General features: G+C 43.7%; 1 protein-coding gene across 7 annotated transcripts in view; it reads right to left on the bottom strand.

Moving 5' to 3' along the window:
- Positions 1 to 21,750, bottom strand: part of rbfox2 (RNA binding fox-1 homolog 2) — a 37,171-nt gene extending 15,421 nt beyond the window's left edge. For 2 of the 7 annotated variants that reach the window (XM_078281614.1, XM_078281605.1), the window contains exons 1-2: positions 20,588 to 21,748; positions 11,051 to 11,101 (exon numbers count right to left, since the gene is read on the bottom strand). In XM_078281614.1, the coding sequence (XP_078137740.1) occupies positions 11,051 to 11,101; positions 20,588 to 20,839 (303 nt within the window). In that variant the 5' untranslated portion in view covers positions 20,840 to 21,748. Of the gene's footprint in view, positions 1 to 7,637; positions 8,011 to 11,050; positions 11,102 to 20,587 lie in introns of those variants that run through there. The other 5 variants (XM_078281589.1, XM_078281597.1, XM_078281584.1 and 2 more) reach the window with 5 other exon arrangements.
- Positions 21,751 to 22,309: the final 559 nt, after the last annotated feature.

Here is a 22,309-nt window from a genome sequence, read left to right as displayed (position 1 = left end):
GCTGCAAAAGATAAACCAACCATCACAGTAAGACAACAGCTGTGAAATAAGTTTAACATGCAAATAGAGGGAGGTTATATTAGCGGATAGAATATGGAGAAAAAACATATGGCTAAACAATGTTTTTTTTTTTCCTGTCTTCTTAATCTCCTTGTTCGTCTTCCCATTTGCCTCCTACTTCTAATCATCATTACTTCCATTATTATTAGCAGTAGTAGTTATAGTCGTAGCACTAGAACCAGGCAGTAATAATAATAATTAATTAGTAAATGTAATATTCTGTGTCTTTTTCACTAAAGAGACTCCATGCATCTACTTGGCTATATTGACTCTGTGTGTGTGTGTGTGTGTGTGTGTGTGTGTGTGTGTGTGTGTCAGGCTGCAGTAATGCCCATCTGAGTTGCACAATAGATCTCTGTCCCTTTGGGAGTGTTAAAAGTCTATGTGTGTGTGTGTGTGTGTGTGTGTGTGTGTGTGCCATCTGTCTCCCAGCTTTTGACCTTTCTCAGTGTCACACCTGTGACACGGTAGCCAGGCCCCTCGACTCAGTGACAAACCGGGGGGAGCACACGGTCGACACGGATCACATCGATATTGTGACATGAGAGCGGCTATGGTGGAGTCAACAATGAGAAGGAAATGTTGTCTTGTCAATAACACACAAAGTAAATACAACTGGACTTTCTGTATTATATTGAATATTTACAAGAGTCGAAATAAGTAAACGTTACAGAAATAAGCTTTTTACAGCTAGAGAGGCCAGACATATTATATAACATCTCAACACTGGGACAAGTACATGTGCGATAAACAAATTATTTCTTTGCTTTGAGAGTTCAACCATATGTCCTGAATCTCACATTTTTGTTTAAATCAATCTTCAGGTAATAATATCTTACTAATTGACTTGAAAACAGGAAGTACTAAAGACTTCTCAATGAGTTTCACATTATCAACAGGACCATTTGTATAATCAATTAAAAGAAAATTCCTTGTGCCATCAGAAACTAATTTACATGGTGTCTATTTTTCTGCCTATGTTAGAGCAAAGGATACAGTATCAGATGATTTTAACTCCACCTTTAATGACTGCAGCACTGATCTGATTTCAGCAGGGTAATCACAACCAGCAATCCTGCTTTCTCTCTCCCTCCTCTCCCCTCCCTGATAGCATACAGTAAATATGTGTTCATCATTAATCTGCACAGCCATCCTCCTCAATGCACACATCCTCCTCCATACCTAAACGGCTTCTCCTGCCAGGTGAAGAGTCTCCGGCCCAGCCAGAATAGAAACCATGTTCTTTATCTTCAGTGCCGAGCACTTGGGCCATACAGCCGCCAGATAACTGACAACAGAGTCCAAGTTTAACTTCATTCACATTTTGAAATAGCAGGTGTGTCCCCTCCTCTAAAACCTGCAGCTGTATGAACTTCTTCCAGTCTTGTCCACAAGCATCCGAATTAAGACTCACATGCTTTCCTTCCTGCCCTGTCTTTCTGCCCTGTGAATGTTTTTTATATAATATTAATATGCAAGTAAATATACATCTGGATCTACAAAATCTTAGTCTCTTCCTAATTTCATTTAATGGCACTGTATTTAATAGATACTGATATCAAGGTATCTCCATCCTTTTAATGTCTTTTCTGTTAACAGATATAATTCTAAGCTCAAATTAATGAACAAACGCTTAACAATAGGTACAAATAAATATAATATGTTTATATGTGAAGAACTTTTTCTCTGTAACAGTGTTACATCACTGGTGGTAATAATATGAACATGAGTTGACATTTTCTGATGAGACATCCTGAAATCATTATATTTGAGAGAGAGAGACATGAAGAGGAGAGATGAGGAACATTAGTCAGTTAAGAACTGCAGGAGACAAAATACATTCTGTGCTAATAAATGATGCAGTGGTTGGCTTCGCCTTGCATCAGCCCATCCTAGATTAAATGGGTAAAAATGATAGCGGGTGGAGCAAATCATTCTGGGTCCCCAGGTAAGAGCTCACCTGGATGACAACCAGAAACTAGAAGGGAAACTAGACCTGCTCCTGTGTCGTGTGAGAAAGGGAAAGTTGATCACTCAGGTTGGGTCAAGTGGTGAAATGGAAAAGTAGGAAGGTAGAAAAAAATTTTTTTTACCTCATTGATGCAAAATGTTGGCCAACAGCTTATTGTGGAAATACAAAACCTTTTAGCTAGGGCTGGGCAATATATCGATATTATATTGATATCGTGATATGACACTAGACATCATCTTAGATTTTTAACATTGTAATATGACATATGTGTTGTCTTTTTCTGGTTTTAAAGGCTGCATTACAGTAAAGTGATGTAATTTTCTGAACTTACCAGACTGTTCTAGCAGTTCGATTATTTGCCTTTACCCACTTAGTCATATATAAAATGACTAAGTGACTAAGTATATGTGTGTGAATATTTTGTGAAAGCACCATCTATCATCCCTACAATGTTGTTGCGATATCGAGGTATTTGGTCAAAAATATCCTATTTGATTTTCTTCATATCGCCCAGCCCAACTTTTAGCCACACTAGCAGCTCTACGGATGACAATGTCTGTCTGTCCACCACTTTGGTGCAGATTGGAATATCTATACTATAACTATACAACTATAACTATTAGATGAATTGTGATGGCATTTGGTACTGTAAAATTGGGATTCATGTCCCCCTCAGGATAAATTGTAGAAACTTTAGTCTAGCAAATTTGGGCACACTAACTAACTAATGGTGAACTTTCTACCTGCTAAACATTAGCATGTTAGCATTGTCACTGTGAGCATTTTAGCATGCTGATGTTAATTGGTGTGTGTGTGTGTGTGTGTGTGTGTGTGTGTGTGTGTGTGTGTACTGGCCCCTTGAGTACAGCCTCACAGAAGCACCAGCATGACTATAGATGCTTAGTCTGGTTTAAAATCTAAAGCTATCTTGTGTATTATGTGTGCTTCTGGCTGCAAAATAAAGGCCTTCCATTGGACAATGAGTCTGGAAAATGAACAATAAGAAAAAATAGAGGAAGGAAAACATTTGAGGAAACTCTGGGAAACTTTAATCAGGGATTCCCCTGCCATAATGGTTGGTGCAAAGAATATTGTTGGCTACGAAACAGATGCAGACCAACAACATTATACCTTTTGTAAGATTTATTGGGAAAACTACCCTTCTACTCTGCATAAAAATGTGCATCACAGCCCGTGTTGTCATTCTCGAGTCCCAACATTGATGACTCATGATTGAACTCACTAATTTACTGATGAGTCAGTCTGGGATTTGACAAGTTCTGATGCAACTATATGATAGTGACTTGAATTTTTAATTCTGCACACTTAGGACTCAAGGTTTTGATATCTTGGCTGCAAACTATATATTATTTCCAGTCTATCATGAAATCCTCCTCACTGTTGTTGCTCATGCACAGAAACAGACTACAGCCTAGCAGGGGAATGGACAACCCCGGCTGTTGCTGCTCCTTCTGCCAGACCAAAATAGAAGCAGGAATACGAGCCAAAAACAACCTTGTATTTGTGTTCGACGATTGGCCTTTTCAGAGGAGATCCATTTTAGCCGCATCTCAAAAGCCCTCTCTCTACCTGATACACTGTGTCAACAGCCCGGTATCTGCAAAAATAGTGTGTGACTGCCTGCGTGCTGCTTGTTTTTTCCGCTCTCTCAAACTGTCAAGTTATAAGCCTTTTGCCGACTGCGAGTGGCCTTTGTGCTCCACATCAGGATAAAAGCAGCTGTAGAATAAAGGCACATAGATGGCAGGATAAGAGGAGGGACACAAAGACAAAGAGGAAGGGCATTCCTGTCAATTTGAAAAAAAGTGGTGCCCTATAACTGTAAGCTGTGCATTTGTGCCAGCACTCAGGTTTGTGTACATTTTGTTATCGGCATATGTGTGTTTATGCTTCCGCTCCCCTGGCATTGTGGCATTAAGGGTTGTGTAAGTGTATGTGTTGGCCAGCCAAAGTTAGTGACTCAGAGCGGTAGCTGTAGCTGGCTTACTTTCAGGTCAGTTAGCAGCAGCAAGTGTGTCTTAGGAGGCACGCTAAAATGTGCTCGTCTGCAGCAGTCTAACTAGAGAGGAGAGGAGAGGAGAATGGCTAAGAGCTAACTAGGGCAACACTGGGTCATTTCACATGAATAATGACATTTCAGTATCTTACTTTCTTGGGCCTCCAGCCATTAGTCTGTAGCCTGATTCAACAAACCTGACGCTGGAAAATGTGATTCATGCTGTTAACAGCAGCTCACATTTTGGCTCAATAATCATATTCAATTGGGAAGTTGTGTTCAGCTCAGATCTTGGCTTCTGACTCCGTGCCGATGCTACCCGAGCTGCAAACAGCTGGAGAAACGTTTACAGCATGTCTGTGGCATACCGATGAGCCAGGAGACACCCTTTTGTTAAATTATTCCATCCCACATCAACCCCTCCTCCTCCTCTTCCTCCTCCTCCATCACTGCCCCCCCTGCTCTTCTTCTTGTGCGCTCCTCTTGCTGCTGTTCTCCCTTTCCTCCCACTCTCTCTGCTGTGCGCTTTGCATCTTTACGCTTCATTAAATCCAGACGGGATCCTTGCATACGTCCCACCCCCACGTATGTCAATCAAGCTCATTTGCTTCATAGCAACAAGATATCAGCGATGCCTGGGCTCCTCCTCCCACACTCTTCTCTGACTCCTTATAGGGTAACATGTCTGCTTGTCAAACAATCCCCTCCCAACACACCCCCACCTTATTCCTTGTATAGTTTAATGAACGACTCCCCTTCCTCACACACCATTTCCGGGAGACCCTCTTTCAACATACATGTGCGCAGTGACACACACACACGACTGGCCCTGTCATCCCTCCACAAGCTGTGTCAATGGTCCGCTGGGCTCCACTGCAGCATTTTATAAAAGGTAAACACTCCAATACAAAAGATGATGACATTATTTGTCCACATTTATTCCTCATTAAAAGCCACACGCCACCCTAAACAAACACAAGTGCAGGTGAACACACAAACATGCAGACGGACGTTTACCCAACATGAACGTGCCTCTTTCAATACATAAGCTATGACTATACCAAACAAGTTAGTCTTGTTTAGAGCTCAAGTAGGGCTCTGTAATAATGAGCACCTATCTGGTTGTCAAGTGTAGCTTAAAAATGTACACCCAGCCGTAGGACGGTGTTGTCACTGTCAACCACACCATCCAAAGAGTCAGTGAGGGCAACCCCTATCCATTTAAAAGGCAGGTTCTTTTGAAATCCCTGCGGACGCCTCGCAGCGAGTGCTTTTAGAGCAATTAGAGATGCAAATAGCTGTTTAAGAGGCATAATCTTTACATCAACTACAGGTTTTATAACCATCTCTCTCTCTCTTTTTTTTTTTTTTTTTTAGAAGCATAGTGCAAAAGGTGTTTACCTCACGTGGCTCTCCCATCGACATTTTCCTCACTCTTCGAACCTTTTAACAATCCGTACAAAATGAATGACTCATGCAAGTTGCCAAGGCAACAGAGCTCATTGGGATCATTTACCCAACATCATTGTTATCCCTGCAAAGAATCAATAACAAGATTTGTGGGTGAGGAGGTTGTGTGAGGGGGGGTTGAAACCTCATGACCCATTTACAGTTTATGAAAGCGTGGCAGTGTGTGTGGTTCTGCAGCAGGTAGGCGTCTCTCCCTGGCCTTAGGCCACACACTTAGGTGGGGCTTGAGAAAATATTTTAGTCTTTTGCAACCGATCTGCTCCTCCAACTCTTGCAGCAAGAGACAAAAATATTAGCATACACTGTAGAAGAGCTAAAAAATGACTGCCGTCAGAAGGCATCTCTGAACACTTATACACACACACATAACTGCAAAGTCAGCTCTACCGTCTGAAATTGCGTCACAGAGCAAAGTAGCTCTCTCCAGTTGACCTTTCAACTCCTCTCATTTGTCCATCTCTGCATAATTTTAGCTTCCTTGGCAACTACCAGAGGGTGTCCCATCAACTTAAAGTGCTCCTCTTATGCTCATTTTCAGGTTCATAATTGTATTTAGGAGGTTATATCAGAATAGGTTTACATGGTTTAATTTTCAAAAAACACCATATTTTTGTTGTACTGCACATTGCTGCAGCTCCTCTTTTCACCCTGTGTGTTGAGCTCTCTGTTTTAACTACAGAGTGAGGTATCACACTTCTACTCCATCTTTGTTGGGTGTTGCACATGCGCAGTAGCTAGTTAAGGACTGCTAGCTAGTCAGAAGCAGAGAATGAGGGCGTGCCACGCTAGCAGCTAGGCGAGCATTATAACATGTGTTACAAAGTGACGCACGTTCGTCACGGAAGTAAAGGCTGGACTACAATAGAAGTTTGGGGAAGTTTGTGAACAGTTTTTTTTTTGTTGGAGATGGTAAGTGCCTTTGGGGTTTTTCACTTTGTAAACCTATAACGTGCACAAAAAAAGATATATAACACAATAAAGGAAAGGGGAAAAAGCCAAAAAGCATAATATGAGCACTTTAAAAATCAATTTTTTATTCTCCTGCTCCCATTCTCTTACTCTTATCCCAACCCATCCCCCTCTTCCAGGGGCTCTTAGAGGAAAACATTGAGATAACAGCTGCCAGGGCCTCAGGGAGAGCAAGAGGAGGGAGAAAAGAGGTCAAACAGTAAAGAGAGCAGGAATCCAAGGTACGGCTGAGAGAGAAGCACATACGCAAGCAAAGGCAGGAAGAAACACACACAGAGCCTGACTCACACCAAATGAAATGTAGTGATATAACGAGACACTTCACGCACCAACTTTGCAGCCCACTGTGTGCTTCAGCTTCTGTGCGTTTGTGAAATGTGTGACACAGAAATTACAGTGAGGTGGTGGTGTTAGCTGAATAGAAGCAATGCAGAAGGGAGGAGGAAAAAAAGAAAGAGACAACTGTTCTGGGAACACCTGTCCCTTTCGCTCACAGGGCTTGATCGATGTACAGAGACAGCTGCAGAGGCAATAAAGACTTTTTTTTTTACATACCTCGCCCTCCCCCTATTCCTTCACTCTTTCCACTCAGACATGTCTAAAGAGTTTACCGCAGAAACAGTATACTGCTACATCCAGCAGAACAGACTAACATGCTGTACTGTATGTATCTTCTGAGCATACATAATACATGGCAGAGCACAGTTTCTGGCAGTGGCAGCTCTTGATGTTCAGATCGTGTGTGCTTCTAGCTCTGGGCAGGAGAACAGATGCCACAACAACAACGTACAATAATACATCGCCGCTCGTGCATTACACCGTAGCAAAACATAATTGTAGCGATACAATCTCCAAGCCTGTATCATGCTGTCATCTACACCTACTACGCTATTTTCAGTGTTTATATCTCCCATAGCCACTGGATGCTGAGTCCTAACAAAAGCCTGAAATGCCATGACTGGACCACTCTAGTAAAGGGGGTCAAGAAGAGTCCTCATCTGTTAGTAGTTATTTAACATATCATGACTCAATGATTGTGCTGCTCGCTCTGATGCCGTTCCATGTACAGTGGAGCCTGAGCCTCAGCAAAGACACACAGCAGACGCACACACAGAGGAGGATATGAAAAAGATAGAGATAAACACTCACCGACAACACGGAAGGATAGTACAGTCCCATCATCGTATTCTGTGCAACAACTCAAACTGTCGTTGCTCCTCTCTCTCCTTTCCTCTTCTCACGCTGCCTCGCTTTCCTCTCTGAGCCTGTGTCACCTCACCAGCACAGTCTCTCTTGTCTGTCTCACAGATTCAAAATCTCCCTCTCTCTGCCCCCGCTCGCTCTGTCTGCCATGCCAATCCCCCCCTCCTCTTCCTCCTCCTCTGCTGGCCTCTGTCCCCGTCACTCTTCCTCGCTTGCTTTCTTTATTTTCCTTTCCCCTCTCTCTCTGTCTCCCACTCACTCTTTTCTTTCCCTCTCCCACTCGCGTCTTACTTTCCCTCTACCCCCAGCCTTCTGTTTTGCTGCTGTGCCCTTGCCTGCTCATCTCTTCTGTCTCTTCTCCAGTCCTCCTCCTCCTCCTCTCTCACCCAGATAGCCTGACGCCTCCCCCTCCTACTTCTCTGCCTCTGTCACACCTGCATACTTTCCCCTCCCCTCTGCTTCCCTCTCATGTCACAGTCCCTCCCCTCTCTCTCTTCTTCTGTTCTCTTTCTCCATGTAGGTGAGTTAACTGGGGCTGCTGGCACCACTGGGAGAGGAAGTGAAGACTCTCTCTCTCTCTCTCCAGATGCACATTGTTACATAAATATGCTGACAATTTACATGTTTGTCCCATGTTTGAATGAGCGCCCACATTTTTCTGTAAAAGTCACAACTACACTCTGACTAGGTCAAACCTAGAACTGTTTCATAACACTTCCAACACAGCTCAAGTCTGAATACAGTCACATTAAATCACTTTATTTTAATTTATTAAAAAATAAAATATATATAATATATTTTAAAAAAGCTGCACTATGCATATGCTTTTTTTATGCATAAAAAAAGCTGCACTATGCACTGCGCTACTACGCTTATTGTTTTGTTTTAGTCTTCTTTGGTTCACCCTTACCGCTCATATAAACTTCGTTTACAGTAGCATAAGGCAGGTGTCTTTAGGGAAAAGGCTCTAAAATCCCACTGTACACTACCTGATCAGCACCAAACCACAGACACAATTAGCAGCTAGCTGGCAAATATAGTGTAGTGGAAACATTTAGCAGCTAAAGAGCCAGGTATCTTTCTCAAGACACATTTAATGACACGTGTATCGACCACTGGGGACAGGAAAACATGCAAAACAAAACTGATAAGATTCACCATGTCACACTATTTAAAAAAAAAAAAAAGAGTCAACAATGTCCTCCAACATGGTAATACACTTAAACAGCATTTGTCTTCAGCCCGACATCCAACAGATGCATGCATCATTTCCTTGTGCATGGATAGGCAATTTAAATCTTGCACGAGAAAGGTGGACTCCACCAGTAACAATAAAAACCACTATAACTACTAGAGTTCAAATAACAGAATGTCAATAATTACACTGTATTACTATATGCTGGCTATAACAGGTTTGATATGATGTTTAAATATGCAAAGAGAGTAAACATAGTTCTCATTTGTAAGTTAGTCTCTTAACTGTCATTCATCATGTTCTTCATGCTCGTGATGGTTTAACTGGGCTTCAAAGGTAAAACAAATTTTAACATCTATCACTAATGCACGATTTGGAAAAATGGGAAATGATCATTTTTTTGCATCATTCTCATTTTCATTAAATAAATATATTTAAAGGATCATGGTGTCATTTTTTTGCGAGGATCTGTATCTTAAGTCTGTAAAATACGATTTGTAGGCTGGGACATCTCTGTGGCACCAAAATACTTAATATATAATGATATTTTGTGATCCATATATTGTGATTTCGAGAAAATTATGATTCAGCCCTGTACATCTCAAATATATATATATAAAAAAAAATAATAAATATAAAAACATATATAAAAAAAATCTATCTATCTATCTATCATCTATCTATATATATATATATATATATATATATATATATATATATATATATATATATATATATATGAATAGGGCTTGTCCCTCTCTTGACACATCAGGCCTCTGCTGCTCTCCAGGCTCTTCCTTTCAGGAGTCTTTGATCACATTATTCTCACACTGCTGTTGACAGTTTAGCACCTCAGTCTTGTGGGAGCTGCCCAGCATTGTTTTTCTTCCCTCTCTGCCTTTTTCCCCCCCTCCTGGTCAGAGGTCGGTTCACACTTCCCAGTCCCTCAAGTAGCCCTTGACTAGGGTTGGGCATCATTTGGATTTTAACAATTCTGATTTCAATTCCGATTCTTCCTTTCGATTCCGGTTCTTATCGATTGCGATTCTTTGAGGGGTGGAGTTGAAACAGGTCACATTTCCATAAGAGGAAAGTTTTATTTTGATTCAATGGTGGTTTGCAGTTTTACAGGGCTTTTTCAATGTAAAATAAAGCCACACTAGAGCTCTGCTTACTGTGCTCCAAGGCTGCAACACAACAAGCACCTGGCCGCTTCAGAAACCAAAACTTGCGCATATTAAATTGGGAAGCGATGATCGGATTTGAAACCAAAATCCTCTAAACAATTCCAATAAAGAAACGATTCTACTGGAATCGTAATTTTTTAAACGATTCCAAGTAAGAATTGGTTCTCGATGCCCAATCCTACCCTTGACTGACATCGTTATGTCCCAACAAGAGATTGCTCTGCAGCACTTGTTATTCTTCAAATATCATCATGAGCAAGGAACGGTTCAAAGCTGTATCATCTACGGCGGCCTAAAAATGGCTAATTGTCTTGCGCAATATCCACTAAACGGCACAACAGACTGCCAGGAAAAGAAATCTTTCATACTGAAGCAAATAAGAGCGCACAAGTCAAACCTTAAGACAGATAAAGTGCAGATAAGCAGCCAGAGGTTGTTGGGCATCACAGAGAGCGAGGGATGAGGGGATTATGGGCAGAGCATGAGAGGATGAGTGGATGATCTACGGATTAACCACATAGATTGAACAGTCTAATAACACAATCAGCAGGCTAATACAAAGATGAGTAAACAGATTGTAGCCACACACACACACACACACACACACACACCCACCCCCTTTTAAATGGGTGTATTAGTGCATGTTTGAGGAGAGAAAAAGAACAATTCTTCATTTGTAATGCTGCAAACAGAAAAAATAAAATGGGATTTAAAAAGGTCAAAGATGATTAATAATATTGCTGATTGTTGAGAATAGAAAGAAAACTAGTGGGAGGGTGAGACTGGAAGAGTGAAAGGTGTGGAGGCACATCTTCTACACAACTGATCATTTTTAATCTACACCCCCACCTTGTGGTTTAGAGAGCTTCACTGAGCCATAATAATCACTTTTGAATATAGAAAAAGAAATAACAGACGATAGGATGGTGGAATATTATAAAACATTGAGCATATTTGAGATGAAATTATGTCCATACCTGACTATGAGACGGGTAGCCATGGTAACCAAGGGTCAAAGGGTCGTTGTTCTGTAAGAGAAGAGAGAGCAAATGTTTGGATACATCGTCAGTTATTTGCAAAGCAAAAAGACACTTGATTATTAATTATTTATTCTTTCACACTTTTCATTTAACTTTACAGTTCTGTGGCGTTACTGACTCCTAATCAAATGAACTCGCCCGGTGAGACACTCCTGCTACATCTCCTCCAGAGTTTTCCACTCAGCGGATCTTTTGTCTGCTTGTAAAGACGTGATAAAGGGGGCAAGCGAGATCACGCGAGTAGGAGATGAAAGACGGGCAGAATGAACGAGCTCTCAACGCAGCTCTTAAATCATAAATAGGTCAGGGGTATCAGCGAGGATGAAGCTTGTTGGTGTGAAATGGCATCATGAGCACTGATGCAATCTCCGACACATTCCTATCAATGTTCTGGCTGCTGTGTAAAGCAAAGACCGATACATCAAACATCTGGTGAGTAATTACAGTTTAACAAGACGCATTAGGACAACCTCATTTTGTTTGGAGCCAAATATTAAACAGAAATCAAGTCCCCATTCTGGAAAATAGTTTGTAACTCACTTTATTTGTACTCATAACACTGTGTTCCAGCTTTTATGCTAATGTATTCCAATTGAGAGGAAGCTTTACGCAGCAATTACAACATGCTTTGAAGGGGAAAAACAGATTTGCCTGTCTCTGGCTTCATATCATATATATATATTCAAAAATCCTATGAAAAATCGAGGAAGGGATGAAGTGACCCTGCCCGGAGGAAGCCCGGGGCCCCCGTCTGGAGCCAGGCCCAGATGGAGGGCTCGTCAGCGAGCGTCTGGTGGCCGGGTTTGCCACGGAGCCCGGTCGGGCACAGCCCGAAAAAGCTACGTGGCGGACATCCCTCCATCCCATGGGCCCACCACCTGTGGGAGGAACCGCTGGGGTCGGGTGCGCTGCCACATGGGTGGCAGTGAAGGTCAGGGGCCTCGACGGACCAGACCCGGGCAGCAGAGACTGGCTCTGGGGACGTGGAATGTCACCTCTCTGTGGGGGAAGGAGCCGGAACTTGTGCGGGAGGTGGAGCGCTACCGGTTAGATCTGGTGGGGCTTACCTCTACGCACAGTCTTGGTTCTGGAACCATACTCCTGGATAGGGGTTGGAATCTTTTCTTCTCCGGAGTTGCCCAGGGTGTGAGGCGCCGGGCGGGTGTGGGGATACTCACAAGCCCCTCGGCTGAGCGCCGCTACGTTGGAGTTTAACCCGGTGGACGAGAGGGTCGCCTCCCTACGCCTGCGGGTTGTGGGGGGAAAAAACTCTGACTGTTGTTTGTGCATATGCACCAAACAAGAGTTCAGAGTATTCGGCCTTCTTGGAGACCTTGAGTGGAGTCCTGCATGGGGCTCCCAGTCGGGGACTCCATAGTTCTGCTGGGGGACTTCAACGCGCACGTGGGTAATGATGGAGACACATGGAGAGGCGTGATTGGGAGGAACGGCCTCCTGATCTAAACCAGAGTGGTTGTTTGTTGTTGGACTTCTGTGCTAGTCATGGATTGTCTATAACGAACACCATGTTCGAACATAGGATGCTCATAAGTGTACTTGGTACCAGAGCACCCTAGGCCAAAGGTCAATGATCGATTTTATAATCGCTTTCATCTGATCTGAGGCCATATGTTTTGGACACTCGGTGAAGAGAGGGGCGGAGCTGTCAACCGATCACCATCTGGTGGTGAGTTGGGTCAGGGGTGGGGGAAGACTCTGGACAGACCTGGTAAGCCCAAACGGGTAGTGCGGGTAAATTGGGAACGTCTGAGGAGGCCCTGTCCGACAGACTTTCAACTCACACCTCCGGGCGGAGCTGTGCATCCCTGTGGAGGCTGGGGGGGCATTGAACCCGAGTGGACAATGTTCAAAGTTTCCATTGCTGAAGCTGCGGTGAGGAGCTGTGGTCTTAGGGTCTTAGGTGCCTCAAGGGGCGGTAACCCACGAACACCGTGGTGGACACCGGTGGTCAGGGAAGCCGTCCGACTGAAGAAGGAGTCTTTCCGGGATATGTTATCCCAGACAACTCTGGAGGCAGTTGCAAGGTACCGAAGGGCTCGAAGGGCTGCAGCCTCTGCCGTGAAAGAGGCAAAGCAGCATGTGTGGGAGAAGTTCGGAGAAGACATGGAGAAGGACTTTCGGTCGGCACCAAGGTACTTCTGAAAACCGTTCGCCACCTCAGGAGGGGGGGAAGGGGAACCATCCAAGCTGTGTACAGTAAGGATGGGACGCTGCTGACCTCAACTGAGGAGGCATAGGGCGGTGGAAGGAGCACTTTGAGGAACTCCTAACCGACTAATACGCCTCTATGGTAGAGGCAGAGCTGGAGGATGAGGGGGGATTGGCATCAATTTCCCTGGTGGAGGTTGCTGAGGTAGTTAAACAACTCCACAGTGGCAAAGCCCCAGGAATTGATGAGATCCGTCCAGAAATGCTTAAAGCTCTGGGTGTGGAGGGGTTGTCTTGGTTGACACGCCTTCAACATTGCGTGAAGTCTGGGACGGTGCCTAAGGAGTGGCAGACCGGGGTGGTGGTTCCCTTTAAAAAAGGGGGGACCAGAGGGTGTGTGCCAATTACAGGGGTATCACACTTCTCAGCCTCCCGGTAAAGTCTACTCCAAGGTGCTGGAAAGGAGGGTTCGGGTCGATAGTCGAATCTCAGGTTGAAGAGGAACACGCGGATTCCGCCCCTGGTCGTGGAACAACGGACCAGATCTTTACTCGCAAGGATCCTGGAGGGAGCCTGGGAGTATGCCCAACCAGTCTACATGTGTTTTGTGGATCTGGAGAAGGCGTATGACCGGGTGCCCCGGGAGATACTGTGGGAGTACAGGGTGAGGGGGTCCCTTTTCAGGGCCATCCACCTCTGTACGACCAAAGCGAGAGCTGTGTCCGGTTCTCGGCAGTAAGTCGGACTCGCTTTCAGGTGAGAGTTGGCCTCCGCCAGGGCTGCGCTTGTCACCAATCCTGTTTGTAGTATTTATGGACAGGATATCGAGGCGTAGTCGGGGTGGGGAGGGGTTGCAGTTCGGTGGGCTGGGGATCTCATCGCTGCTTTTTTGCAGATGATGTGGTCCTGATGGCATCATCGGCCTGTGACCTTCAGCACTCACTGGATCGGTTCGCAGCCGAGTGTGAAGCGGCTGGGATGAGGATCAGCGCCTCTAAATCGGAGGCCATGGTTCTCAGCAGGAAACCGATGGAGTGCCTTCTCCAGGTAGGGAATGAGTCCTTACCCCAAGTGAAGGAGTTCAAGTACCTTGGGGTCTTGTTCGCGAGTGAGGGGACAATGGAGCGGGAGATTGGTCGGAGAATCGGCACAGCAGGTGCGGTATTACATTCAATTTATCGCACCGTTAGACGAAAAAGAGAGCTGAGCCAGAAGGCAAAGCTCTCAATCTACCGGTCAGTTTTTTGTTCCTACCCTCACCTATGGTCATGAAGGCTGGGTCATGACCGAAAGAACAAGATCCAGGGTACAAGCAGCCGAAATGGGTTTCCTCAGGAGGGTAGCTGGCGTCTCCCTTAGAGATAGGGTGAGAAGCTCAGTTATCCGTGAGGAGCTCGGAGTAGAGCCGCTGCTCCTTTGCGTCGAAAGGAGCCAGTTGAGGTGGTTCGGGCATCTGGTAAGGATGCCCCCTGGGCGTCTCCCTAGGGAGGTGTTCCAGGCACGTCCAGCTGGGAGGAGGCCTCGGGGGAGACCCAGGACTAGGTGGAGGGATTATATCTCTAACCTGGCCCGGGAAAGGGAAGTTTGGGGTCCCCTGCTGGAGCTGCTACCCCCGCGACCCGACCCCGGATAAGCGGATGAAGATGGATGGATGGCTTCATATCACTAGATTAGAAAAAAAACTCAGCTGCAACTCAGATTGGTGCAACTCAGCTCCAGCACTCTCCCCCCCCCCCATGATCTTCGATTCTTCAGGAACCACTGTCCCTCATCTGCTCTGTCCCCAGGGGGAACACTTTGCTCTGCGCACTTCACAGCTTCAGTTCACCTTATTAAAACTGTAGCCATCTAACTTTGTACCCCATAGGGCTTTTCAGCTAAAGCTAAGTACAACATTTCCAAATGCAAGAGGCTTGGTCGGGGAGGGACAGGGGGATCGTCTTCGTGATGGAAAATTGCAGTGTGTGTGAGTCTATCTCAGAGCCAAAAATGTACTTAGTGAACTGGCTTTGGGAGACAGAAGCTCTAAATAATGAATCACCTCTTAGAGGCTTGAATAACATGAATAAAGTATAAACCTTATTTTGCAGCGAGGCCAAACTCTAAACACAACGCACTGCAGGTATGGAGTAGAGGAGGATCAAAACAACACCAAAAAAAGAGGAGACAAAAAGAGACTTATGAGGCAGTATGCTACGTCAAAGTGAAAGGGGAGCACATATGGGAATTCATATTACGAGAGGCTGAGGGAGGAACCAGAGCTAGAAATACAGCGGGAAATGGACAGCAAAGGGAAAAAAACGAAAAAAGCTGGAGGGAGCAAAGGCAATGACTCACACTTAGGCAGAGTCATGTGCTTAATTTCCTTAAGGAACTGGGAGGAATGAGAGATGGAGGGCTGCATTGTGGCTGCTTGAGTCGAGTATTTATCAGTCTCACTCTCAACACCAGTCACTAGCACAGTACATAAGAAGCAAGAAGATTTTGTATTGGTGATGACAAATGAAGCACATCTGATTCTGGGGGTGGGGATGGTGGTTTTTGGTTGGGGTGACTAAAACAAGAGAAAAGAGTGCAGGGGAATACCGCGTGAGCAATCAGGAGAAAGTAACAAAATGACTTGAAGTCAACAGACGGCGAAGAGGGGAGGAGGGGGAGGAAAGGCAAGCTTGGGGGATGTAGGGAACAGGGCCGACCCTGTGATAATGAAATCTGAAAACAAGTGAGGGAGGAGAAGCTCAGTTACCTCCAACTTTATCCTCCATTCCATCTTTTCACAAGCAGACAGTAATGCCTTTTACGCATGAACCCTACGACTCCTCTCCAAAAACTACAGGTGGTGGTATGGTTCTGTGTGTGTGATTTCTAATTTAGTCACAAGACTCATGTCTATTCCCATCGTGCCTTGGGACTGCTGCTCTTCTGAAGGAGTGGAAGAGGAACTACATTTCACTGCTCTGAGAGTCATCCTACCTAACTGCAAAGCAGGGCACTCCATACACTCAGGAGGATGTGAATCCATTTTGTCCACAGAGCACTTATGTGCTAAGCCTCCAAACAGTTGGCCAGATGATCTGAAGTTTATTTTCCCTCAATGTACTTCACATCCCTCTGACTTTCCACAGTAAACCTACGCATGCTTTTTCAGGGGGATGTTGGCTGCAGGCAAAATTTTGGATACCGACTCAACGGTTGTGGCATAATAATAATAATAATAATAATAATAATAATAATAATCTTATAGCGGTATTGGCTAGGGAATCACATGCAACATAATCAAACTGTTGCCCACTGCGTTGATCTGTTGTTATTTTTATCCCCCAATTTATTTCAGATCTGATTGGAGAAGATTATTATTTGCATGTAATTATTTACTGCACAACATAATTGCCTATTATGATTGCTTCACTGCAACATCATTCCACTGAAACTAGAGCCTGATACTGGACTTCTGGGATCACGTTAATGCCCTTTTTTGGCAAAAACATTTGGCTGCTGTTCGTTTTTTTAATTTTATCAGGGATTTATTCAATTTGATGAGCACCGGGCACAGAAAGTACCCGGTCAAACTATGTAATAATTAAGAGATTTCTACATAATCTGAAGCACTTTCATGTAAATTATGTGTACAGCTGCTGCTAATAAATTATCGATCTGAAGAGTATTTTGTTTTTATTAATCAATTCATCATTTAGCCTAAGAAATGTCAGAAAGTGGTAGAAATGTTGATAATAATGTGCCTGAGTCCAAGGTGATGACTTTCATACTTTATAATACTATTTAATATCATCATTTATTTTTTATGTCTGATTAACAGCTACAGCTTACTCGTCAAGTTTAAAAAAAAAAAAGGTAACTCTTCACAGCTAATTTTTGCTTAAAAATATTTAAACAATTAGTACCAACACAGTTTAAGATTAGTTTTCAATTATTTTAAATTTAATAATGTTCTCTTTTTTTTTTTATTACAATTACTACCGTATTTACACAGAATGCTGATACACTGTTGTCCTCTATATAGTATACTGATATGTCAGCCAATAATATCCACCCCAAATATAATTTTATGTCTAACTGTAAAATAAGCATAACCTCAAATATATAATAAATGTGTTGCAAACAGCATCTAAATCAACACCAGAATAACTGTAGGGGTAACAAATCACTTAACTGCAATTTATATGTGAGGATAACTACACTTTAAAAAAATCAAAACAAAATCTGTCCCAGGGCATAGCAGGCTTATCCCTCAAACATAATTCAGTCAACAGACCGATCTAGTGGCAATTTATCACAGAAAAACAAGGCCCCAAAAACTATTCTCAACTCGCAGAAAGAGTTCATTTTGCTTGCTGACATTTTCTTTCTATTACAGTGCCGGGGCTGAGATGAAAGTACAGAGGGGTGATCCACCTACATTAATGTCAGAATCAAGTCATTTGTCCTCGGCACTGTCACCCTGGGCAAGACCTTATTAGGTTAGAGAGAGCCCCGGTTCCTACGCAGAGCGACAACAAAACATGAGCCGCTCAGCAGCACGCCGGACGGATATTGAAGCAGACAACCTCCTCTCAACATTTCCCAAAATCTGACTGGAGATGCAGGGTGTTGTTATGAATTCCTTGTCATCCAGAAAAATGCAGGACTTCCCCAATGCAGCACTGGAATGCAAAATATACTGAAGATGTGTGGTTCTTTTTATTGAGAGCACTCTAGCTGGTGGTCTGTGCAGCAGATAACTTAATATTTATTTAAAATCCATCTTATTGGATGAGCACAGTGTCAGCGGCAGGAGGTCAGCAGCTAATTTCTTTGAGCAGACGTGAACATTTGAACTCATGCTGTTGAATGCACTCAGTGAGCTTTATTCGCACGTGTTAGCTGAGCATTCAGTCACGTACTGCATGCTGCACTGATTTATATATGCATTGCTGCTCTGCTAAAACTTTGCAGATTTAACGCAACAGAGGATTTCCACCCCCGCACTGTGATGACATCATGCCCTAATGAGAAAAACAGAAGTGTCAATGACCAAATGGTAAAGATCCCATTATTGGGCCGCAGTGGTACAAATGGTTTGCTCTTTACCACAACCACGCCCCATTGTGCTTCAGTTACAGGTCTGAGTTCAACCCCTGCCATGATGCAATAAATGACTCTTTTTTTTATAACCTATAAAAGGATGGAGGAAGGGAGACATGGTGATTTATGAGAGGCAGGATACTGTTTGCTGTAATATTTTCCATCCTTTACCCTCCTCTGAAGATTAACTTTACAGAAGTGCTTGTGTGCATTTTTATAGAAGTTTCTTTGAAAGCCAAGTGCTCTGATTTATTAAAAAAAAAAGAAAAGAAATAGAATGTTACTCAACCCAATTTGCTTGTGGAATATTGATGGTGTCGCCAGGTTGGGGGAATAAAAATATGTCAGTGTTTTACTGTATATGCACACACTGGTATATTTTAAAACCTCAAGGCTGAGCTTACAATCTGACAGCCAGTATAGCTTTTAAAGCCGTGAAACAGAAATGTGGAGTTGCAACTGATAAGTATTTTCATTATAAATATATCATCTTGATTAATCATTTACTCTATACAATGTCCAACACAGTTTCTTAAAGTCCAAGGTGACAGCTTTTGATTAATCATCAATAAAACACTAATAAACAGTGAAAAATGCCATTCACCATTTCAATAAAACAGGAAATATTTATATATGAGAGGCTGGAAACAGCAATTTTTGGGCATTTTCACTTGGTAAATAAGTTACGTTTAATTAGTCGATTATAAAAATAATTCTCATCTGGATCATACCAATGTATGTGTGTGCGTCTGTGCATGTGTGTTGTACAAACCCTCTGCCTAGATCTCAGGATCAGTGTGATTATAATGCCCCCTCCAGTATGAGATGTGATCCCATTAGCTAGAAACAAAGCCTCTTTACTGCTAGTGATAGGGCAAATCTGCTGCTGCACCAACTGAGAGGGAGGGAGGGCTCTCTCCCACTTTCATTTCCGGACTGTCCAGCCAGCTCACGTTCAATACATTTTAGGGGCTGAAGTTATTGATCTTTGCTTTTCTCTCCCACACACAAACACACACTCTTCCGCTCACATCTGTTTTTAAGTGCATTACGTTCCTAAGTCTGTCTGTCAGCACTATCAGACAGCATGATGATGTAAAGCCAGCCATTTAGTTTTTCCAACAGGAGTAAACAGGCCACTTCACCTCCATTACTGGCATTTTCAATGCCGGAGAAATAGCTTTCTGTTTTCTAATGGAGTGCTTCACCCTACATAATAAACCATAATGATGTCCAGAGCATCCTCCTGTCCTCCTGTGAGCTCTTTTAAGAGCTATTTGACAATTTTTAGGTCACTGAGGTGGGGGGAAACTGCAAATTGATTTTACCGACATTGAAAGAAAATAGATTAAAATAGGTCAATCACATTTGCTAATTCAAGCACAGAATGTGAGGCCAAACACTGCACCAATGATGTTTATAAAAGCAGAGGTCTGAGCATCAAGGTAATTAGATTGGTTAGATTTGGGCTGATTGCCCCCTAATAAAACTGGAAGCCTTTGTTTACCTCAAATACCCCCTTCTGGCAGCTCTCCCTCCTCAAAGATCACACAAGCAAACACTGACATCAATTTCCATTCTAACCCAAATGTTGTCCATAACATTATGTCACATGGCAGAGGGCTTTTTACATAATAAAAGGTCAAGTTTGTTTACATTCCCCACCCTCAGTTGAGACTCTGCCTGGGCTTTACTGATATTCATAAAACAGAAGATGCTCTTTGGGGAGTTTTGAGGCTACATGATGTCTGTTGCAATGTAACAACCCAGTGGATTAAATTACACAAATTGGACTATTGCAATTCCTCCTTAAACCTAAGGTAAATGCCTGAGCTGCAATATAGAAGCTACATTGTTATATTGTAGCTAAACAGCCCACTGTACACCATGGGTTACACGCTTACTATTGTAACCCCTTGTAAAACTGAATTAGTAGCATGTAGAGTCATTTAGCTACAGCTGTGAAATGTGGTGGTATGTCCTGCAGTGCTGGAAGCAGTCTACGGTGGGCCTTTCTGCTGCAGCTAGAACAGCAACTGTGACTTCGACTTGTGAACAGATCACAAACGCAACCACAACATAGGCTAACAACTGAGTATTTCTAAGATAAATGCACTTAAAAAATATCACCGTGCACCAAAACACCAAGAGATCCTTGCACCACGCTTTAGCCCGAAAAGTCGTGCCTGCATGACTGAATTTGAACAAGAGTGCCCTTCTCACCTGACCAACCTCGCCGATCCCTCCTGAGCCGTCGATCCGGGGACGCTTGCACTCCGCCCCGGTCGAGTCCACAAGAGCAGCCGCTGTCTGTCCGTCAGGCTCCGGGTCTCCGCGTTTCATGCCCCGGACAACCACAGGAGCGCCGCCCGCGTTGGGATGCACCCCGGCCATGGTGTCCAGCTCTCTATCCCGGTCCATGAGACCCCGGGACACAGGCAGCATGATGGATGCAACGTCGGTCGACATTAACATTTAAAAATCTTGTTTTGTCCCCTGGCTTGAGCTAAACTGGAGGGAGAGGGGGGGGGGGGGGGGGGGTTATGGACTACTTGTGCACCTTTGTGCTTAAAGCCAGCCTGTGGACGATTTCCCTCTGCAGTTAAAATTGTCTTTTAATGCTGCAAAGGCTATACTGTATGTTCTACTGGGCCTTTGTATGACCCCCCTGAAGAGTAATGTATAGGCTATGGAAATGTTTGCCTCTCTGGTTCAAGAAATGCAATCTAACCACCGCGTTAGTTTTCAAAACAAATAGGCCTAAACGCTGCTTTTACCTTAGGCTACTACAAAACACACCCCAATTAAAAAAAATGTCCCCTAAAATCCAAGCAGGTTTGTCGGGTTAATTTCTATGTAACCCGTTTGCTGACCGTGTATTTATTTACTGCAGGGCTGCCTAAGAGGCCTACGTTATTTCATATCATAACAAACCAATTAAATAAAACACCGATCAAAACAATGGCTCCTGAGCATAACCTACCGCACAATTTCCATTTGCCCTCGCTTTTTTCTTTACGAGGAGCCGTCTGTCTTTTTAAGAGCACAACATCAACATCCTACCGCAACCTCAAGACGAAAACCCCCTCAACATGTCTTCCCTGTCGCCTTTTTCCTCCCTATCTATTAGCCACAGACTTGTACCACAGAGCAGAGGTTCACTGAAAGTCAATCCGCGTCAGGAGCTCTCTCTTCCCCCCATGTTAGTCTGCGTTAAAAGAAAAGACGATTTCTCAACCAAAAGAACGGACGGACAGAGGTGCTGCGGTGTTTCCTTCCCCTCTCTCTCTCGCCTATAATTTTCTTTCCTCTCTCCGTTTTCCCGGTGTGATCTTGTAGCGTGTGTGTTACAAAAAGGAAACTGTCCTCCCTCCTCCTACTCTCTTGGTGTAGTCATTCCCCTCCTCCTATCTTCCGCTCTCTCTTTGAACGCTGAGCCAGGCAGCCATGCAGCCAGCAAAATACACGCAGTGTGCCGCAGTGCTTCCATACATTTCACCGAGGGGAGGTGTGTGTAGTGTGTATGTGTGCGAGAGGAGTCAAATGACTCGAGAAAGACCATAATGTTCTTACAGTGCATACCCAAACCTTTAAATCAAGTGTTCATTTCGCTCTTTACATAGGCTACTGGTGCACAATTTAATTTGTTAGCCCAGTTTTACCTTTTTTGTTTTCAATATTGATGAATGGTGGTCACATTTCATGGCAGAATAGCAGCAGAGAGGGTGGAATTATCAATTCCAACTCTACAAAATTGCATTCCTAACTCATTACACAACACAGGCCAAGGTCTTCACACTAGCCCAGCTGTGAGTCATGCAGCATGGAGTACCTTATGTTCCTTTGGCATTTTTATTGCTTGGATGACACCCAGTGGTCAAAGGCTACCGTGAAAGGCAAATACTTCAAAGGCAATTTGCTGTAGCAAATTATAACACAAGCAAA

Source organism: Sander vitreus, chromosome 2 (assembly GCF_031162955.1).
Source record: "Sander vitreus isolate 19-12246 chromosome 2, sanVit1, whole genome shotgun sequence".
In the NCBI taxonomy this organism is placed as follows: Eukaryota; Metazoa; Chordata; class Actinopteri; order Perciformes; family Percidae; genus Sander; species Sander vitreus.
This window is presented reverse-complemented; position numbering and strand designations above follow the sequence as displayed.